The following is a 22,235-nucleotide window of genomic DNA, read 5'->3' on the forward strand; positions in this document are numbered from 1 at the left end:
CTGATAGAACTAAAATCAATTTGTCTTGCCTTTGTCTAAAAGTAGACACTTCTGGCTTTCCAGTGAGGTATATTTCACTTTTTTCCTACCACGGAGTACAATTTTACAAGCACGTAAACAGAGGGCTCAATGTTTTTGTCAAGGATAGACGTCTGCACTTTTCCAGCTACATCCAGATCTCAGATTCGTAATTCCAATATCCCATAAATGATATTTAGTCCGTAACTACCGCGATCTCTATCTGTTACGTGTAAATGACAATATCAGTACATATTTTTGTAGTCTGCATGTCATTTCGACATTCTTACCATAGCTATGAATGAAACACTACTTTATTGATAACTTTACCGTATTTTAGTCATTTGGATTTTTTTTTTTCACATTTTATTTTAGGATTTTAATATGTACATATTTTATCTAGAGGCTTTTAAGTGGAGTTTTAGCGAGATACACGTTAGAATCGTTGGCACCCCTGCTGCATGCAGGCAGTTTTTTTGCATGGCTCTGATGATGAGAACACATAAAATGTTTGTCTCCTTTCTTATCTTTCCACAATTTTGCAACCTGTTTCGCTGATTAAAAAGCAAATTTATGAGTTTATTGCAGCCAAGTGCGAAGTCTGTAGGTTGTATTACCTAGTGGTCTCTCTCTATGTCCACTAGAATGAATGACTAAGCGGCCATGAGATATCAATTAAAAGTATGCGATGTTAGTCCAAGTTTCCAAGAAGCAGTTGCTTTTTTGCATTATCTTCCTTAATTGCAACATCACAAACCTTCCTGCGTCATTTCTCGACAAACAAGGGAAGTTCCTGCATGGAACGTAATTAGGAAAACGCATTTCCTGGTAACTGCATTTGCAATATGTAATGGTGGCAACTGTCAGTGATGTAGTCAGCGAGAAATTATCTGAAGTAAGCCTGCTTCAAGGTTTAGAATGCTCACGTTAAGCAGCATGACGTAAAACACGACTCAGAATATTTAAATGGCCTTGTAATTAGTGTCTTCCCATGAGGACACATTCCGGTGTTACGGATCTGACTTGTTCTGAGGAGATCAACTCAGTTGAAATCTAATGTATGTAATCTTTGAGATTTTGTGATGGATATTTTCATTTGATGGATTTTTGTCTACCTTTTAATGTAATAATTCCCATTATTATATCATTTTACTATATTTTCCATCAGGGCGTTTCAAATAAGAATTAACACACACACACACACACACACACACACACACACACACACATGCATACATACAAGGACCCCTTTCCATTAGCAATATTTATCCTATGTCATCATTTGTTTTCTTAAGTTTCCGGCTATACCTTTGGCCGTTTTATGAATTTTATGTGAAAAGTACCGGGTGTCCGAATAGAAACGCCCTAATTTCAAATACTTATATTAGACATAATATACAGGCAAGAACAGTGTGGAATCCATTATTGCAGTTCAACGACGGTTTCGTACAGAGTGTCACAGGGACTCTCCCGATGCCAAGAGCAGCGTTTCATGGTGGTGGCCGATCACGAACATCAGAGGAAAACGTTCAGCGCACTGAAGATGCATTTGCAAGAAGTCCCAGGTCCCAAGAAATCCGTTCGTACGGCGCCAAAATCCTAAATCCACGATGTGCTTCACAAACGTCTTAAGCTTTATGCATCCCAATTCTGCGTCAGCATTGGTTGTCATTTTTACTTTTCACTCCCTGGAACGATACAAAATAAACGAATCCTTACTATTCATTACCTATTTAAAATTTCCACAGCTATGCTACCATATACTACCAACCACACTGTTCTTGCCTGTATATTATGTCTAATATAAGTATTTGAAATTTGGGCGTTTCAATTCGAACACCCTGTATAATTTAAGTATAACAAATATTCTTTTGATAAGGTTTTCTTGTAATTAACAAGGCTTTTGAAGCCACAAGCAGTTTAATGTTGATTAATTCTGTAGCAAGTACAAGCAGCTAAGAATAAATTTGGATTGAAAACTTTTAACATTTTACTGGTGAGTACTGTCCTTTTTGTGGATGCACGATGGTAAAAATAACTCAGAAAGATTGAGGTCGCTAACTACAGGTTATCCGTCAATGTTACAGCAACTCACCAAAATACATAAGTATTTGAACATTTCATTTTTCTGTGTGAACGTTTCTAATCCGTTCGTAGATAAATGATCTACAAGCATTGGTTCGGTTTCATCACAGGAGTAGCCTAGAAAGGCTATGACAAATGACCATGACTTCTTTTCAGTCCTTGTAGTGGAATTGACTCTTTTACTTTTCAGTAATAGCGGGGAGGCAGAGGAAATGGTCGGGCGGTCATATTTAATATGCACATAAATACCATACAAAACATTCATATTTTGGCTGAAAGATCATATCTTTATTCTTATTTGCTGACGGGAGGGGTGTTCGTTTATTTAATTGCCGCAAAACTTGTTAAGGAAACGTAATCAGAATGCTGAGAGTACTAACGCCATTACCCTACTCTTCAGTAAATGGATTTGACCATCTATTTTCGCTCTTTTAATGTACGTACGGAAATATAGACAAAGAAGGGGCGAATACCTCTCTGCCTTCAAATTTTTATTTTGAATTGTGGAGATTTGCCTACAAAAGGAATCTAACGGAGTACATTTCAATTTAAAATTTTTGATATAGTTCATTTGTGTTACGTGCATGTTGAATTATATAGGGCTGATCTCCGTGGGGGAGTGGTTAGCGTTTCAGGGGTCCCGGGTTCAAATCACAGCCTGGCCATGGATGTTCTTTGTGAATATCCCTTCATCAATTTCATCGTATGATCACCCATCCTTATCGCGATTAGCGAAAAGTAGGAGAAAAATAAGAGTAAATAGACCAAATCAATCAGTTAGACAGGTTGTGTAGCTGACCACCCTATAAAACTTGACACTCTGCTTCGAATCCAGGTTGAAACGTGGATTTAATAAAATTTTGAGTACACTATTTTTGGTGATTTGTACGCTTGTATTCGATAGTAATGAAAGTGAAAAGAGAAAAGACGTGTAAATTATGAAAGTGCCGCCGTAATGTCTATCTTGTTATTGGTCAAAATGCGTATCCTACAACCTTATAATAGGGGCCTCCCCGATGGCGCATTGCTAGCGTCGTCTCCTTGTAATCAAGAGGTCGCGGGTTCGATACCCGGTGGAGGCACATAGTGATTCGGATCCCACTTTAAACTGTAGGTCCAGTCCCGATTAGCCTTATTGTGCATAAAGTGGACTTAAAATACCCAATCAATCAAAAGCAGCTTATAATAATTGGCGGGTTCAACTGCGTAACTGTGACCTAATTTTTTTAAGGGGAAGGGGGTGGCAGGAGGTTAACAGAAATACCCTTAGCTTGTAAATTTTAATAATCCTGAAAGTTTGGGTGGTGGGCACCATGTCATGCTTATGAATTGGTCAGATTCTTGGTGCTGGTACGTTAAACTGTAAGCCATTATCCTGCATGTGGAAATAAGTATACCTACTCAAACCAAATATCCCCCTCCGAAGATAAATTGTTGAACAACTGCATCCCATCGTAAACAACAATTATGTTATTATTTATTACTACATCCAATACCTAAGAGGGAAAACTAAATTACAATTTATCGAACAGCTGGTTGCTATCCGCTTCTAGCCACCGCATCGTTTCTATACTTCATTGCCGAATTTGTTCTTTACGGTAGTCGATATGGAATGTGTGAGGGTGGCCCACATTGTTGCATAGTTACGTGCGGTCACAAGCGTCCGGAGCAGCATTTCACAAATGCTTGTGGTTCTCCTAAAGTTTGAGTCACTAAAAAGTTTAAAATTAACAGCTCTCCCTGCGCGGTTTTTGCTGTAGGTAGGTATTTTTAGGAGGAGCAACGAACATTCTCGTAAACAAAAAAAGGCAGAACGCCATAAACTTTCATATATATGTCCAGAGGTATTAACACTCTTCATTATTTTAGCGAATTATTCAACAGAGGGAAATACATTTCAGCGGCAGCCGTGAATATGTGCTTCGTGGTTGCATACACGTGAGATGACAATGCTGTTTTACGCAGGATCGTATGTGGAAGTTTGTAACATAACATGTGTTCACCCAGCGAATATTATCCTACTCATGCTCAAGTGGGGTCCACATCAGTCTGAGAAAACTAGAAAGTCGGAAAAATCAATTTATGGTTTAAAAAGTTGCTGAAGAATTCAGTAAAGTTAGCATAATGACTAAAAAGCCGTAGATAAGTCAGGGAAATCAGCTAAAACGTTGTGGAAATATCAGGGAATTTAACCTATGGCTAAATGATTTGATTCGAGTTTTGTTATTTTGCGTTGCATTTCTGCAACTTTTGGCTAATCGCAACTGTGAGGATGAGTGATGATAGGATGAAATTGATGAAGGGACGCTTACGAAGAACGCCCATGCCCAGGCTAGGATTCGAAACCAGGATTCCTAGCTTCGTAGCGCACTGTGCCTACAACAACCATTCCGTCACGGAGATGGGCGCCCTATGAATGAAAAGTCGGGGAAATCGGCCTATAGCTAAAGAGTTGCGGAAAAGTCGGGGAAAAACAGCTTATGCCTAAACAATATTGGAATAGTCAAGGAAATCAACCTATGGCTAAAAGTCAGCGAAAAGTCAGGTAATATTAAATCTGAGTGTTGTAGTAATACTGTATCCATGAATGTAGATGGATTTTCCTTGTGAAAAGTAATGATGGAATAGGTGATGAATGGGGAAAATATACTTTTTTTTGCGATTGATTCAAGTGCTTTTGTATTTACATTCTAAATTATACTGTAGACAGTTAAATAAGCTAAAACATTACAAATTTTACAAATCTGTCTGGAAATTTTTTTCGGCAAAGTGAATGGGGACAGTGTTATTTACGGTTGTTTTACATCGCGTCTCTACCTGTTGGGTTAATCATAATGATACCGGGTGGCCAGAATTAAAGTTACTCAACTCAGAGCCCTCTGTAGCCTGTTTGAGGCATCGTAGAACTCTGAAATTTGGTGAATCTACTATGCAGACCATGGGAAAGAGGATGATGGCAAGAAAAAAAATAGTTCAATTTTCCGCCACTAGGTTGAAATGTGGCGCTGTACTTTGATGTTGGGTTGTAATAATGACGTAAACTGCTCCAATTGGTTATGGATTTGCCTTTACCTTGCAATCTTGCAATAAACGAGAGATTATTTTCTCGCAACTTCCAGCCACTAACAAATGTCTTTCTAATTAATAACTCAGCTAAATTACTTAACGTGATTATTTGTACAACCCATCATGGAAGTACAGCGCCACATTTCAACCTGGTGGCGGATAATTGAACTATTTTTTATTGCCATCCTCTTCCCCATGGTCTGCATAGTGGATTCACGAAATTTCAGAGTTCTACGATGCCTCAAATAGGCTACAGAGGGCTCTGAGTTGGGTAACTTTAATTCTGGCCACCCGGTACATTCATGCCTTGACGAGAGTTCGAACCTCATCTAACTTCGTAGCGTGTCACGCCGTCCTCTCCACCACGGAGGCCGGCGGAACCTTGTTTGGAAACCTACACTCCCAGCCTGAATGGTAAACACCAAAATACAATTTCTCCGTTAGCGAAACTCGCGGAGTGTTTGAGTTGCGGCACCAGAAAGAATGCGCCTTCCGCCGGGAATTGCGCCGACAAGGTCGCTTCACTCTGCCTCTTTCCCGTAGAAATCGCCGGCCATGATTGCGTCCGTGTTAATTTGCTCGGCACCGAAGAAGGAATTTTCACCTTCTCGGGCGCAGATTAACCGCGGTGACGCAAGACGTGTTTCGCGGACGATGGCTGCAGATTCAGTGTTTCTTTCGCTTTCCTGCTGTCGAGCTGGCCGTTATGGCTTCGCAGGGGAGCTGGTTGAAGTCACGGCAGCCAGGATAGGAGGCGAGCAACGGGCGTGTGAAATACTACCATTCCTGTTAACGTTAAAGGAGCGTAACAATTCTGTAGGACCTAGAGTCGTATTTGTTCCGGCGGTAAGTTTACTTTTCTTTCATAAGCCTCTACCCTCTTTACCAGGGGTAGAAAAATACAGAGCGCCTGAATTTTTAAATGCAGTCATAAATTATTATTATTATTTTAATATTCGAGTTCTCTTACGCAAATTTCCATAACCTTTTTTGTAATAACGAGTAGAGTATCTGCTTTTTTAATGTTTCTGTATTTTGTGTGTCACGTGTATCATTATTTCAGAAAAATAAACCTGCCATTATACATTTTTGAAGTGTTGCCAGTCGAACATTGAAATCTGCAGCTCTATGATAGAGTCGGCAATATATTCAAAAGTATTGTTATGCACTTATTAACGCTGTTACCAGTTGAGCCTTGTTTGGGATGGTCACTCCGGCGCAAGAATTTATTACTTTTAATCCAGTCTTGTATTAATTAATGAATTAAATGTTTTAAGATAATATTTCATAGCTTATCTTGAGTAGAGTAGGAGCCACCATAATCAAAATGGCGGATTTCCTCCAAAATTGAGTCACTGGAAAGAGCATATACATCCAATACAGTGGAACTCCATGATTTGTGTTTGAACTCCAAGCAGGAAGTGGCTGTTCTTTGCGAGTGTCCCTTCATAAATTTCGTCGTATCATCACTCATCCTCATCTTCGCAATTAACCTAAAGGGTCAGAAATGCGAAGTAATATAAACCAAATCAATCGGCCTCCAAGATTGTAGCAGGTATCTCTGATCCCATCCTACCCATTGAGTGAAACAAGATTTGATTGCCTTTATTTCATTTCATACTAGTAATTTCCATGTCATATTATTTATTTATTAAACACTAAAACACTACAGGCAAATGCCCAGTTACAGTGCTTTGAGGTTAAGTTAAAAAAGGAACAGAATAATCGTTACATAACAACAATATATAATACAAGGGTGGTATATCATAATTAGAGCCCGGAAGTTTGGCAAAATGCCTCTTTTCATGTACTGCATATATTGATAATTTTTTTCCGGATATACGTTTCTCATGTTGTTTCGAATGTTTTAGAAGCCTTTTCATTTTGCCTATTTTGCCTATTTGGGACCCCACTGCCTATTTTTAATTATAATGCCTTTTTTTGCCTTTTTCAATTAAATTTGACCATTTTTTTTAAAAAAAAATGTGTATATAAATTATTTTTCTCCCAAAAAACGTTGTTGGCATTTATTTTTCTTTCGTTTATTATGTGAATAATTTTCGCCTTACTTAAGTAATATTGAACTCACACATGTTTCAACATTGGTGAAGGAGAAAAGTGTGAGAAAAATGTATTTCATGCTCAGTTAGGATATTGCCTTTCGGTTAACATTTCCTTGTGCATGATTGACTGCTGAAGTGGACAGGTTGATTTCGAACACAAAGAAGATATTTCTGAAATCTCCCTCTCGAACCCGAAAATTTAAGGAAGTTGAATCTGAGCTTAGTTTACCTCCGCAACCAGTCTTGACCAGATGGGGAACCTGGATATCAGCAGCTATATATTATGCTAACAACCTTGAAAAAATCAGTAAGGTGATAGATGCTCTTCCAGAAAATGAAGCGGCTTCAATTCGTGAAGTGAAAAAACTCCTGTGCTATTCAAGTTTATTTTTGCACATTATGGTGCATTCCCAGAGACAATTACAATTACAGAACTTAAAAAAACACCTTGTAACATCCATGAAAATGTACGAGGAATCTATGCAGCAGATGATGGAAGTGCCAGGAGAAAAAGGGTCAGCTGTTGCGGAAAAGTGCAAGCGGGTAGTGAGTGCAAATGAGGACTTGAAACAATTGAAAACAATTTGTGATATTCTAAAAGGTGAAAATGCTGTTACCGAAATGCGTCCAGCTACATTAGCTTGTTTTATGTATGCTCCAATAACTTCTGTCGAAGTAGAAATATCATTTTCTATTATGAAAAACATTCTCTCTGACAGACTACTATCAATGAATGTTGAGTAATTAAAAAAACACCTTGTAGTTATGTGCAATCAAGACGGAGAAAATTGAAATGCTCTTCCCAATGTAGATCTTAACATTTTGCCAGAAATTATAGATAAAAGTAAGCGACTTCTAAATGTGCCTTTTTTCGGTTTATTTTGCCTTTTTTTCATTTTTAGTGCCTATTTTCCTCATTATAAATGCCTTTTTGCCTGCCTATTTTAACGAAAATAAATGCCTGAACTTCCGGGCTCTAATCATAATGTGTACAACATACTTTGTTACAATGCTTTTATACAGGGTTCACATAATATGTTTGCTTTTAGGTCTAAATAGATCAATGTCGGGGTGTAAGGGGTGACCTTCCACGTAGTACACCCAAATGTCAACCTCACTTCCACGTTAGTACACCCTGGACTGAAGACTAACGAGGCTCTGGCGACTGGCCCCATGGCCAGTATAATTTTGTTTGTATTGTCCTGTTCTTTTGTCCTTATGTGTGCTGAGTGCCCGTTTACAGCCTCAGCTTTTAACAGAAGTCAGAACATATTAAAATTTTTAATTATGCAACGTTAGAGTTGTTCTTTGTAATGATAAGGGGCTGGCCCCCGTATAATGTGACGGGAGCAAAATAGCCTAAGTGCTGACGCTCCCACAATTTTAAAATCAAATTCAAAATTCAAGATCAATGTCAGATGTATTATTAGAGACTATATTGTAAACACGCACATCCTCCTCATGGAATCAGTTTCAGCCATCCTGGTTCTACCGCGTGAAATTTGGAAGAGGTCATTTCTGAGTCTTAATTTTGAGTATGGAACTTAAAAGTTTATTTTTACGAGAAGTGCGGAGGAGTTTGTTTTTTCATTCACAAGTTTGGAAAGGAAGGTTATCTGGTGCATCTGTCTTCTCTTTTCAAGGGACGGGGCATTCAGCATGTTGAGTAAAATTTCACCCGAAGTGAATTTTGGATAAATGCCATCTAATTTATATACTAAATACCTTAAGAATTTATTTTGGAGTTTCTCTATTTTTTCGATTTCCTTTTTAAATAATGGGTCCCAAACGACTGAGGCATTTTCAAGTTTTGATCTGACAAACGTATAGTAAAGTAGCAAAAAGGTTTCTTTTATCTTAAATTGGCTACCCATTCTCATCACAAATCCTAGGTTCCTGTGTGGTTCACTGAGGATGCGTGCAGTGTGTGTCTGGAAATTTAAAGCTTTGTCAAAGGTGACTCCAAGATCAGTTACAGTATTCTCTCTCTTAAGATTTCTACGTCGGAAATGCTATATAAGAATTGGTGCCGTGTGTTACATGTGAAAGATACTACTTGGCATTTCTTGAGATTGAGATTAACCTTGTTGTTCTTGCACCAATCAAGTACTTCGTTAAGTTCGTCTTGTAGTTTCGTGCAGTCGTGATCGCTTTTAATGTTTTTGAAAATTTTGACATCGTCAGCAAAGATTAACTTTTCGGAGTTTTTTAGTGCGTCGAGTAAATCATTAATGAAAATCATGTACAGCAGGTAACCTAGGTTCGAACCTTGCGGGACACCAGAGCTGGATATGTAATAGGAGGACCTTAGTCCTTGGTGCATGATATATTGTCATCTATTCTGTAAATATCAAGCAAATTGTTTTATAAGTTGCGGGGAGAGGCAGATGTAGGCTAGATTCTGAATTAAAGTATCGTGGTGTACCGTGTCCGAAGGCCTTTGAGAAGTCCGTGTATATTACATCGACTTGTCCTTTATCGTCAATAGTTGACGCAACGTAATTTGTTAATTCGACGAGATTAGTCACAGTTGAACGGTTTTGTACAAATCTATGCTGGTGTGGAGAAAGGATAGGTTTGACGTTCGAGTAAATATAATTATAAATTATTTCCTCTTGGAGTTTAGCTGGAGCTGACAGTTTCGCGATTGGTCTGTAGTTACTTATGTCCAGTGACGAATTAAGGTGGGTGCTATTGATGCTGCAGCATTAGGCACAGTCCTGAAATAGACCCAGATGAAAACAGACGAGAATTTTCCGAAAGCTGAACAGTTTTCTTTTTCTATATTAACCTGAAAATAAATCTTAGAATGAAATTTGGAGCCCCATTTTCGGATGACTAGACACCGCGTTACTTATTATACAGTTATTATTCTTTGCGCTGTGACGTAACTATAACGTCGTTGTGTTTATTGTTCACCGAAGATTTCAAGCATCAGGCCCAATTTCGTCTTAATCCAGGCCTGCTTATGTTTGTCTTATCTGCTGCTTTGGGGATTGAACAAATCTCCGTCGTTTTCCAATTTAAGGGGAATTTTTTCTGTTTTCAAGATTAAATTAAAGAGGGTGTAGAGAGGGAACTTGAGCGCCTCTGAGCAACCTTTAATAACGTAGGGGGGGGGGGGTTAGGTCCGGTCCATCTGCTGTTTTCGGTTTGAGTTTTTTTGATGGCTTGTTCGATTACTTTTACGGAGATTTGCGGGATGCTTAAGAGACTAAATTGGGATTTCTGGAGCGCGTTCATATGTGTGGTTTCATAAGATGATGGCTCCGCGGAAAAGATAGATTCGAAATATGTAACATAAAGATTCTGGATATTATTGTTACTAATAGGTTCACCATTGAGTTTGGTTGGGCTGGTGGATTCTTCCTTTGATTCTTAACTAAAGACCAAAATAGATTTTGGTCGCGAGTCAGATTAGCTTCGCAGCTGTTAAGGTAGTTTTGATAAGGTTTGTTTATTTCTGCTCTTAATGTTGGCTACCATCATTCGGGTTACCCCGTATTAAGATGTCCTGACCTTGAAACCCCAAAAGGCCTGTATTAACACAGTGTGAGATCATTGAACAACCCAACTAAAGCCAGTCCTTGCCCTTCAACGAGCTGTTATACCATTTCGTTTAATGAGATGTACTCATTCTTTTGGATTTAATACAGTGCGGTTCGGCAGTAAACGTAGATAATTAGGATTTCTTAGAGAAAGAGGCGATTCGAGCCTTGAAGACATGTTGATCCTTCCGCACGAGAATACTCGTCCGCATACAATTCCCACTATATGCGAACTATGTCAATATGTACTCGATTATCCTCCTTATGGTCCAGGCCTCCCGTTTTTTGACTAAACATTTTTTGTACAATAATGGCCACAATATAAATTGGATAATAAAATAATGCTAATAAGTTCCACATAAACATAAAAATTTTGTCAGTCTATAATTCTTCCCCTAGATATATCCATTTTCAGCCTTTCATCTTTTCCCCCTCTGTTACGTCTTTTTTATTGCATTCTCACCGCCAAATAAAAGAATTTCCCAAGTTCATAAGTGTATTTTAAACAGAAAACCAGTGTACTAAAAGCAGTGAGATTGACAAAAGTAACATTTATAACTTGAAAATAAAAGATACGGAAGTATTTCATCAGAAAGATAAAATAGTGTGAAAGTGGATGGATATATCTAGAGTATGTATAGTTGGCTGAAAAAAGTTGACAGTTTAATGAGTTGTATGTAGCTTTGATGAAGTTATTGGAAGGGGAAAAACTTTCTTATGGTATTTACATTGTAACCATCGGACCTGATGAAACCTCTAACGACAGAAAGTTTGTCAAAGCGCGTTTAGTGGTCTACTTTCGAACTCCCTACCGAGTTGCACAGGTTCAAGCCCTGGCGTGGGAATTGGTGAGTTCTCCTTCTTCAATTTCAGCTAATCATCACTCATCCTCATCGTTGCGATTAGCCGAAAGTGGCAGAAAAGCGTCGTTAAATGGCAAGAATACAAATACAAAAATAAGAAACATTGCCAGGAATAAATAATTTGTTCTTGCGATTTCGCAGTCATTTCTTCCAGTTATCTAAAGAGAGCTAATGAGGTCCGTTAGGTAAGTCAAACCTTTTAAAAATATCGAAATGTATTTCTTACATTTGAAGAAGCAAATCGATGAGCCTAATATTAATTTTCTTTTTTTCACAAGTCCGCTTAAAATTTATACACGTAAGCGACCGCGTTAATTCTTTTATAAACCAACACAGGAGAAATCTTACCATGTTCTTTCCAATACCTCTGTTTTCGTCGCCTTTTTCACGTGATATATTGAAGGGCGTTAAAATGCGAGGATATGAAATCAAAAGAAGACTTCTCTTTCCGTGGCGGAGCCAAATCGAATAAGTCTGAAGGTAACGTCGGTGTCCTTGAGAAGAAAATCCTGTTTCGGGAAATGGGAAGTATGGCGGATTATGCCTTTATCCGAGAGAAGAAATGGTTATTCTCAGCCCAGAGGCGCTCTTCAAACCAAATATCCTTTTTGTGTGTCATTTCTTCTTGTTTTCCACCTCCCCCGTCTCTGCTTCTGATGCATTCCTTTCATTTTCATGGTCTTGTGTCTTCTGTTGCTCCGCTTACGCAACACCTGTTGTTTTTTTCTTCTCTTTTGGCTTTACATCTCTCTGAAATGTTCTCTGTCTCTGTTTCAGGATTTTTCTCTCCCTGTTCCATTTTTCATCCCGAGTTTTCATCACCCTTTTCCTTGCGTCATATCTACCCCACGTTTCCTTGGCATTATTCTTGAGGAGGTGGTTGTTTTTTTTCGCCTACTTTTTTCGTCCTTTACGAACCCTTTCCGTTCTTCTCTTTGTTTCTGAATTTCGTATTCCGTTTCAAGTTTTCGCGATTTCTTTGAAAGCATTGTTCCTTGAGGAAGGCCCAGCCGGCACACAGCGAGTCTAGAATCTAATATTAGCGCACAAACTCCAGTTTCATTCAGCGCTGTTCAAATTACGTACCCGTCTTGTAATCAAGGGGTCCCGGTTTCGATGCTCGGTGGTATACAATGTAACCAATACATTGTCACCTTCGGGTCCCACTTTAAACTGAAGTTGCCGTCCCGATTAGCCTTTGTGTGCATAAGGTGGACTTAAGCAAACAACAAGCATACACGTGCATTTTCTAAGAGCAGATAGCAACAGCTATAACAACTTGAAAAACCAACTCCAACAAATAATTGATGTAACCTTTTTATAACGGAAAATACATTTCTGTTTAGCTACTAATATATTTCGAGTTTTATAAAACTGTATGATAATATTGTGGAATAGTTGAATTGCATAGTGAAATTTCCAATTTTACACTAATATAAATTATTATAAACATTTGGGGACTTATTAGGAGTCAAAGAGTGGAGATTTAAGTTGCCCTACCCTCATATATCGTAACAATCTTCTTTACGCGAAAAAATGGGTAATTATAACAGAAAAGATAAGAAGGGGGAACTATAACCCACCAGCTCTTCGAAAGTGCTGGTCCCCAACTATCTTGTTTACTGTTAACATAAATTTGGCTAATATCGCTATTGAAGCTACCAAATTTATGAGAAATGACTTAATTTTTTATAAGAGAAAATAGAATGTTCTGTCGTGACTTGGAAACGAGCCCTCTCTTTCGATCCACAATTCATTCAATACAGGACTCCAAACAAATTTATTTTTCATTTTGCCAAATGCTCTTATTGACATTTTGAATTACTTAGTAAATGTACTTTCGAAGCAGCAACCCTCAAAACACGCGCCATAATAATTCCTAGTTTCTTTTTTATTCTTTCAGCGTCCATTAATTTAAATGAAATTCATTTTTTTTAAAATCTGATTTCAATGTCATCTTCTTTTCTCCTTATTACGTAATTTCTGTCTTCCTCTTGTTTTTTGTCTCTCGTTAGCTCTCTTCAATGCATCGCTTCTTTCCAATTTGCAATTTCTTTTGTCCTTTTTCCTCTATTTAACTCCCCTTTCCTTTCGCTTAGAATTTGAGTGGGTGCCTAATGTCCTTGATTGCCCCGTCCCTGGTCGATTTTTCAAACCAGTGAAGACGACATCCCTTTTCTTCCGGCACATTTCACTTGATTGTGGTCTTCAGGAAAGGAGGAGGAGGAGAGAGAGAGAGAGAGAGAATTTCTTCCTATTTTTTGTAAAAGACGCGAGAAGAGCCAAATATTTTATTGATTTTAAACAGAAAGGCGTTACGTGTCGCCACGCCCTCCCATCGCGTTCTACTGGAAAGGCGAGTTGAATTGTGATGATTTTGGCAATTCCAGCAATTGTCCATCGATGTTAACTACGTAGGTATTAATTGCTAAATTCGGTGTTAGGGAAGTTTATTTCTATGTCATGCAAAGATACACTCTGTCTCGGAAATCTGTGGAGCAAGGCCGCGCATAACGGTAAACAAGGGGAGAAGGCGAGTGGGCGGTGCCGCGTTTTCCCCTGCATATTCAACAATTCTTTTAAATTACCGCGCCAAGTTTTTATTTTGCCTTAAACGAAGGAAAAGAGTCGGCGATTACAGACGCAATAATATGACATAGCCTATACACTTAGCGTTACACACAAAAAAAATGCGCATAAGAAAACATTTATATCCACTCAAACATCAATACTCACACAAAGAAATGTATTGTTGAAACGTTTAAAGATTAAATCTAGGGTGAAATTATTTATTTTTATAACGCCTAAGAGAATACATGAAAACTTAATGAGCCTCCTTGCTAGAGTGGTCGCCGAAGGACCTGGATACCAAGTTCAAATCCTGGAAAACGTATGGATTTATCATCTTTTTTCATCATTTAGCCTAGATAAGTTTAGAAGTGTAATAATGTTAGGAGAGAATTTTATGTAGAAAACATTTACGTTTCTTTAATACGTTTGTGTAAAATATGTAGCGACGGAAAATTAGTAAGTGCATTCGTTGAATTAATAGCATATCAGCATATTAATGTTGATAGAACATTGCACAGCTTGGAGATGTCATTGCTAAAAATATACTTAATAAGTTATAACGCCTATAAAACAGCATAATATATGCCAAGTGCCATAGAAATGGAATCACCATATCAGAGAAACGAAAAGTGTTAAATTTAAATGAATATATTTTTGGCGCAAGCAGAGTAATTTTGAAAACCCAATCACGGTTTTCATTCATATTGGCACATCTGGTACAGTTCGGCGATTATCGCTGAAATCTACTAAAGTGGAGTTGAATTGTCCTCTTTTGTAGCGGGAAAATCGGAAAATAAGCTCGAGCATTCCTAGATGTGTTTTATGGGATCAATTTCGCGAGAAATGCAATTGTTCAGAGGCTCTTGTAGCGAAGGATGTAAAGCGAATTTCGCGAATGCAAGAAAAACCCGTAATTCCACTACTCTCGAAAGTTCTGTCGATTTTGCAATTCGCGATCCGTAGAAATGGGATTTCTTAATCGCAGAGCGCGGATTGTGATTGCCTGCTGCAAGTTTTACAGGTTCTTCTGAGTTTTACAACCCATTTACGCTTGAAACGAATATTCGCTTTTCGTTTACGAATGCAATTGTGTATGAACGTCCTAGAATTAAGTTGCAAGAGTGACATTTAATCCGCTGCAGAACCTTTCGGTAATTTCCAGCAGGAGAAGCGATTAATTTTGAGGAAATCGTTGCTGCCTTGGGCGCAACAGAACTCCTTTCTATATTGGACCATATCATATTTATTATTATATCAGTGGTCACAAAATGAGTCGGGTGGACGGAAGTGCTGCGTTGCCACATACGAAAAAGGAAAAGCGATGTTGCAACATTGACCAAGCAATGTTGAATAGTCGAAGCGTCAGACGTCCTAACCAGAGGCGAAGCGTCCGGTCATCGGGAGATGCGGCGATGACAAAGCAAAATAATAATAAAAAAATGCTTTTTAAATATTTTAGAGAAGAAGTAAAAAATAAGTCTGAATACTAGCATATTTGAGCGAAATTAGTCACTCGACACCATGAAACAGCTAGAAATACGCTAAGTTTAACGAATCGAAAGGAGAGCCCAGTTCTACCCCCCGTGCCCAGCCGTCCCGCTACGTTTCCTGTTGAGTGCAGTGGTGCCAGGCGGGCCAACTCATCGCAGCAGGTCTGCGAATCCAAGGTCCTTTGACCGCTTTCCCCCCGCTCTTGAAGGTCATCGGGAGATGCGGCGATGACAAAGCAAAATAATAATAAAAAAAATGCTTTTTAAATATTTTAGAGAAGAAGTAAAAAATAAGTCTGAATACTAGCATATTTGAGCGAAATTAGTCACTCGACACCATGAAACAGCTAGAAATACGCTAAGTTTAGCGAATCGAAAGGAGAGCCCAGTTCTACCCCCCGTGCCCAGCCGTCCCGCTACGTTTCCTGTTGAGTGCAGTGGTGCCAGGCGGGCCAACTCAACGCAGCAGGTCTGCGAATCCAAGGTCCTTTGACCGCTTTCCCCCCGCTCTTGAAGGTCTGGTCATAAGAGGCCTTTTTTCAGCCCCCTTGTTTACAAACACGGCAGGCTTTCAGTGGCGTCATAAATAAGCAAAAGCATACATTTCCCCACGGTTAGTGCTAGAAAGAGCTGGGGGAGCAGTTCTGGATCCATTGTATTTCCTTCACAGTATTTCTCCTTTTCATTTTTTTCTTTCTTTTGATCCTGCGGTTCAAATATCGTTTTCTGAAAATAATGGTCTTACTTTACAAAACACGAAGTACTTCAATGTTGTTTTGTGTTTACTATGCTTACGAATGACAAGACTGATCAAGATTTTTGTTCTCGAGGTGACAGACATACTTACTTAGACAGAACCTTTTCCCTAACATATCTTACTTTCACACCAGGGATGGTCAACAACATTCCGGAAAATTTAAAATCTCGGTTCGGAAATTTTACTACCTGGATTTCGGATAGAGACGTTTAACAATTTTTCCATTTTTCGGGTAGAATTTAAGAAAGTTTAGTCTTCCATATTTTCCGTTCATATACAACATAGAAGAAAATGAATTTGGCCATCTCTACTTCACACGTCTGTACGAACACTGTTATCATCATTATCAATGTAGAAATCCCCCCCCCCCTCCCTCCACGGTTGAAAGATTGACCCTGACGTTTGGCAAGTCTTGCGCTGACTACGTAAAAATGTCACGCTTCGCCACTGGTCCTAACGGGTTACTTCCGAGTGCCATCATGCCATGCAGTAGGGGAAGGGAAAATGGTGCCATAGATATTGGCCCCGTCTAGTTCGCTGCACTCTTTGATACTCGGTGTAGTGCAGGTGTATCCCGGTGTCAGGCTGGTGCAAGGAAATTACGTTCAACCAAGTAGACGGAAAGCGGTGTTCAAGTTCAGAAGATTCAACAAATGCCTGTCTGCTGCTTTAAACGTTCATTTGATTAGTTAGCATGCACGACGTGATCATACACCACACACTACACCTTTCCAGAACGTAGTGCAAACGGTGCAGACACCAAGCACACTACTTGACACCAAATCAAATAAGCAGACGAGTCGGTGTTGCACAGTGTAACCTACTAGACGCGTGAGTCCAGATAGGGTCAAAAAGTTCAGCTATTTATCCCTAGAGGGCCTCCCCGATGGCGTAATAGTAACGCTGTCGCTCTGTAATCAAGGGATCCCTGCCAGTCGTTTATCCAGATTTTTGCATCTGATCCCTCCCTAAATACGTCCTTGCATTGAATATATCGAGTCTTCAAAAGGTACCAATCTATTAAAAGATTACCACCTTGGTGACCAGATTCACGTCATCCTCTTATCAAATTCACGTAATCATCATTCATACATCATCATCATCGACGCCATTAACCAAGAGTGACGAAAAGGCGACGTAAAATAACGAAGGGATACATTTCTAGCGTGCCGCTTTTCAACTCTGGTGAAACTGTGGCAAACGCAGCAACTCCCACGAAAGTTAAGATGCCGACGGAGAAGCAGTGATTTCTAAGCAGGAGATGAGTGTTTGTGACCGCAAGCAGTGTCCCAACGGGACTGTTAACATCCTAGTTTTGATTCATGTCGCGCAAGGATGTAGTAAGCAAAAAAGTCCGTATATTTCACCCCAGGGACGTTCCGAGGAGAAAGAATGCCAGATACGGTTGCTTTCGCGATGACTGGGCAATTTTCGCTACGACTGCGGGTTTTCCAAACTGTCCCAGTTGTCATGGCTATATGACTTGCAAGCAACCTCTGCACTCATATTGTTAACATCACATATTATTATACAACTAGAACTCCATCAACGACATGAAAAATAAAATCATGATTTTAACAGGCAGAATATTCCCGATGCTAAGAAGTAAATTCCAGTAGATTCTTGGGGTATTTTTCTTAAGAACCCAAACGCCAACCTCTCCTAAACGTAGTACATGCTAGTGCAGACTAGTGAAGCTCTGGCGTCTGAACTCGCAGACAATATAATTCCCTGTGGGACTCGTATTGTGTCGTCCATATGTTTGTGACTGTCCCTTCATTCATCTCAACGTATCACCATTCATCGATAGGAGCCAAAATAAAAGTAGACGAATCGTCCACCACCTTTTTCATTCTGTTTTCCACAATATGGTGATCGTGAATTGAAATAGAAACAGAGGACATATGCATCAACATATGTTGCGGAGTGGTTAGCTCATCGCGCTACGACGCCAGGTGTCCCGGATTAGAATCCCTGCCTGGGCATGGATGTTTGTGAGTGTCCATTCATCATTCCCATCTTTGCAAATTAGCCTAAAGTGGCACAAATCAATGAATATACATCAACAGAATTCTATTCCGAAAAAAAAACAAAAACGAAAATATAGGTGGAATTTTGCCTACTGTTATTTTTGGCGTTGACTGCACGAGCGGCATAGAATGCTGCTCACGACGCATGCGCAAATAAAATGTTGCATATCTCATCGAACATGTGAGTGACCAAGACGACTGTTCTGTATCATGACTATATTCGATCATGTTCGATGCAGTGGGTTTCGTCTAATTTGAAAGTATGCACAGGAAGTGCGTTACACAAAAAAAATGTTTTGTGTCATCTTGTTTTGTTCTACGCAGCAGGCACAAGGCCTAATAGCAATAACTGGAAAGCGGTGCTTGTAATGTAGTAAAAAGTCACATAGCCTATCTTCCGCTCGTCGTTGATTAAAATATTATAACATTAGCTGAGAGAATAAACATGATACTGATATGCCATTTTTATATGCAGAAAAGGTTTTTGAGTAATATGACAGCTGGACTTTTTTCTTCTCTTTGCAGTGTAAGGAAATGAAAATCTCGAAGAAATTGTGGCTAGGCATTCTGGCTTTAGCAGGACTCATGGTCGTCCAGTACCAAGTGACAATGACGTGGCTGCCGTCCCGAATCACCACGGAATACATAAGCCCCGACGAACTTATCAGCGCGGCCGTGCAAAGGTTAGATCTGGACCACGTTCTGGCCACCAGCATCGGCCGCAACGTCCTGCGCGAGCTGGCCGTGCAGCTCAGCCAGGAAATGCACACGATCATTAACAACGGGTGTCCGCAGCAGCAGCAGGCGGAGAAGTGCGAGCCGTGTGAACAGTGCCTACCTCCCAAAGAGGACCCTTCGTTACGTTGGGTGTATTTAGTGACGCCGACGTATCGAAGACCTGAACAGGTCGCCGACCTGACTAGACTCTCACAGACGCTTATGCTAGTCAAGAATTTGCATTGGTTGGTCATTGAGGATGCGAAGAATAAGACGAAGCAGGTGGCGGAGTTGCTGCAGAGGACTGGGCTGAAGTATGAACATCTACTGGGTGAGTAGTGCTTTAATTTGAGTATACTTGTGTGATTGGTTGGTCAGCATGCACACAAACTGTTCTCATTGGGCCGGACCCTGTGGCCGAGTGGTGTCGACCTCCGTGGCGGAGTGGTTAGCAGAGCGCGCTACAACGCCAGGGGTTCCGGGTTCGAGTCCCGGGTAAGGCATGGGTATTTGTGTTTGTCCAGATGATAAGAAAGTGAGAAACTGTAACAAATGAAAAGTGTAAAAATGAGAAAAAGTGTGAATGGTGGGAGATACCTCCGTGTAGGAGGTATTTCTTTATATATATTAAAAAAAAAAAGTGGTTAGCACATCGCGCTGCGACGCCAATGGTCCCGGGTTCGAATCCCGCTCGGGCTTGGTTCTTTGTGAATGTCCATTCATTAATTTCATCACTCATCCCCATCTTCGCAAATTAGCCAAGAGGCACAAAACGCGAAGTAAAATAAACTAAATCAATCGATCAATCAATCATGTTCTCATTGAATATTAAACATTAATATCAAGACTGCATTTTATTATTGTTGACAATAATTTATTCAGTCGACATTTCGTTAAACCTTGTCAAATGCACCGTATTGGCTTCTCCTGGACCGTACAATTGCATTTTAGGAATCCCTGTACGCCTATTATACATATAAACAATAGATAGACAACAATACCAATAGATACACCACTATTACCCTGTACATACAAAGCCCGAACCTTAACTATATATTCTGCCTTGTAAACTTCACTATCATCTTCAAAATTAGTGTCAGAAAATAATTTTACGAGGTAAGTTATTAAATAACAGGAATTTAATTCTAAACTTCATGGAAATTAATGCACAACGAAAATTTGTATTTTGGGACTCAAAATGGTTACTTAGCAACACGCCATAAAGATGTCGTGACGATCGAGCAGTATGCACCTGCGCAGTAGCTCGTACAACATGGTCGCTCCACTTGACTTCCGCCGTAGAAGAAGAACGATGTGATATTCTTTTTTTTTGTGGTCAGAGGGAGTGACACCTTCTGAAATCTACAGCAGAATGAAGGCTCAGTACGGAGATAATCGTTTAAGCCAGGGGAGAGTAAACTAAACGGATTCGCTGGTCGATCTGTTGCTTCACTGCCTCAGTTGCCACGCAAACTTGCCTCCCACTCCGGTGTTCACCATTGACATTTCGTCTTCCGTCTTTAAATCTTTCCGCCCATTCATACACTATTTCATTGTTTCATTTCATCTTAGCATAAATAATACATTTGCAGTGTATTTATGCTAAGAGAACAAAAACCTTACAAACCTAACCTGACAACGTAGGCATTCCGCGATGACGTCAGAAAGCAAGGTTGCTGTAGGCTTTTGCGATAAGTGAGACCCAACCAGGATAAGAATGTCCCCGGAAACTAAAGTGTGCAGTCATTTCTTATCTCCTCTCGCTTCCCCATGTCTCTTGCCTTTTGACAGTGCTGCACAATTTGGCAACGCGGGAACAATGCAAGCATCTGATTACATCACCCATGCTTCCTCCGCTCTCTTACGGTTGAAAATCCAAGTACAGCGCCACAGGGACATTCTTATCTTGGTCAAGTTGTAGCGCTCCTGTATCGCTTACTTTCTTATGTTTGGAAGTTCTCATTTGGAACAAAATAGATGTCTAAACTTAATTTGCAGCAAGAATAATTATCAGTGTTCAACACCAAGCTCTGGAAATTAGGTCGCAGATTTTTTCCGCCGTAATAGAAAAGCAATGAAGATATATACGCGAGTACAGCTTGTAAGAAATTAAAAACAAGCTGTGGTACATCTGTTTCTTGCCGACAGCCTCGTTTCAATTCGCGACGGCGAGCCGACTCCCCCCTGTTCTGAATCAATACGAAATTTCGCTCGCGGGAATTGTAATTCGGACGGTGAATGAAACGTTCGTCAAATGTTCTTGCCCCCACCCCCAAAGCAGTTTTCTCGAAATTCCACCCGCGAGACGTAGGAATAGTGTCCATTATGTTCTGCTGCTGCAATTTAATTTAATTCCAGAGAAAAACAATCGTTCCCTTCCTTTCAGTGACGAACGTTCCTCTCGCCAAGCTTGTTTTATTCGGCAGATTCCAAAAAACATCATTTGCAAATTACAAGCCCAGGAAATGTGATTGGCGTGGTTTCTGTGTGTGAATCTGACAACAAAGCCAGATTATGCGACGGAGAACTTTTCACTTGGTAGACGAAAGGGAAGAAGGAAAACATGCAAGGTGTTACTCGACACTTGTTCGGATTGAAGAATATTAAAAACTTGACATCGTCACTGATTCAGGAGAGGATAAATAATATCTCTACGTTGTCAATTGAAAAAAATTAAAAATGGCTCAGTTTTGATAGGATAATTGACGATTTTGCTTCATTGAAAGCAAGAAAGTTAAATTCGAATTACAGTAAAACCTCGTTAATCCGGACTAATGGTGGCGATAAGTTGACCGGTTTAACGAAAGTCTGGATTAACTGAAATAACCTAAAAGAACAGTAGAAAGTGCATTAAAACTCCGTTTATAGCAACAAAACACGTTTATTATGGTGTATTTAAAAGGCATAGGCCTAAATATACTATACAGTACAGAATTTCATCAGTGCTTGATTGCCTTGTCTTTGGGAAGTTCTCTTGTTGACTTCTAGCCACATTTAAGACCTTGCATTCTGCTTTTTTTTTCCTTT

At 39.6% G+C, this 22,235-nt stretch overlaps 1 protein-coding gene across 2 annotated transcripts in view; it reads left to right on the top strand.

The window, feature by feature from the left end:
- GlcAT-P (Glucuronyltransferase P) overlaps nucleotides 1-22,235 on the top strand; it is a 245,828-nt gene that overhangs the window by 186,010 nt on the left and 37,583 nt on the right. For both annotated transcript variants that reach the window (XM_083120528.1, XM_083120529.1), the window contains one exon: nucleotides 19,017-19,539. In XM_083120528.1, coding sequence (XP_082976654.1) covers nucleotides 19,017-19,539 — 523 coding nt within the window. The remainder of the gene's footprint in view (nucleotides 1-19,016; nucleotides 19,540-22,235) is intronic.

Source organism: Lepisma saccharinum, chromosome 4 (genome assembly GCF_977018435.1).
Source record: "Lepisma saccharinum chromosome 4, izLepSacc3.1, whole genome shotgun sequence".
Taxonomy (NCBI): Eukaryota; Metazoa; Arthropoda; class Insecta; order Zygentoma; family Lepismatidae; genus Lepisma; species Lepisma saccharinum.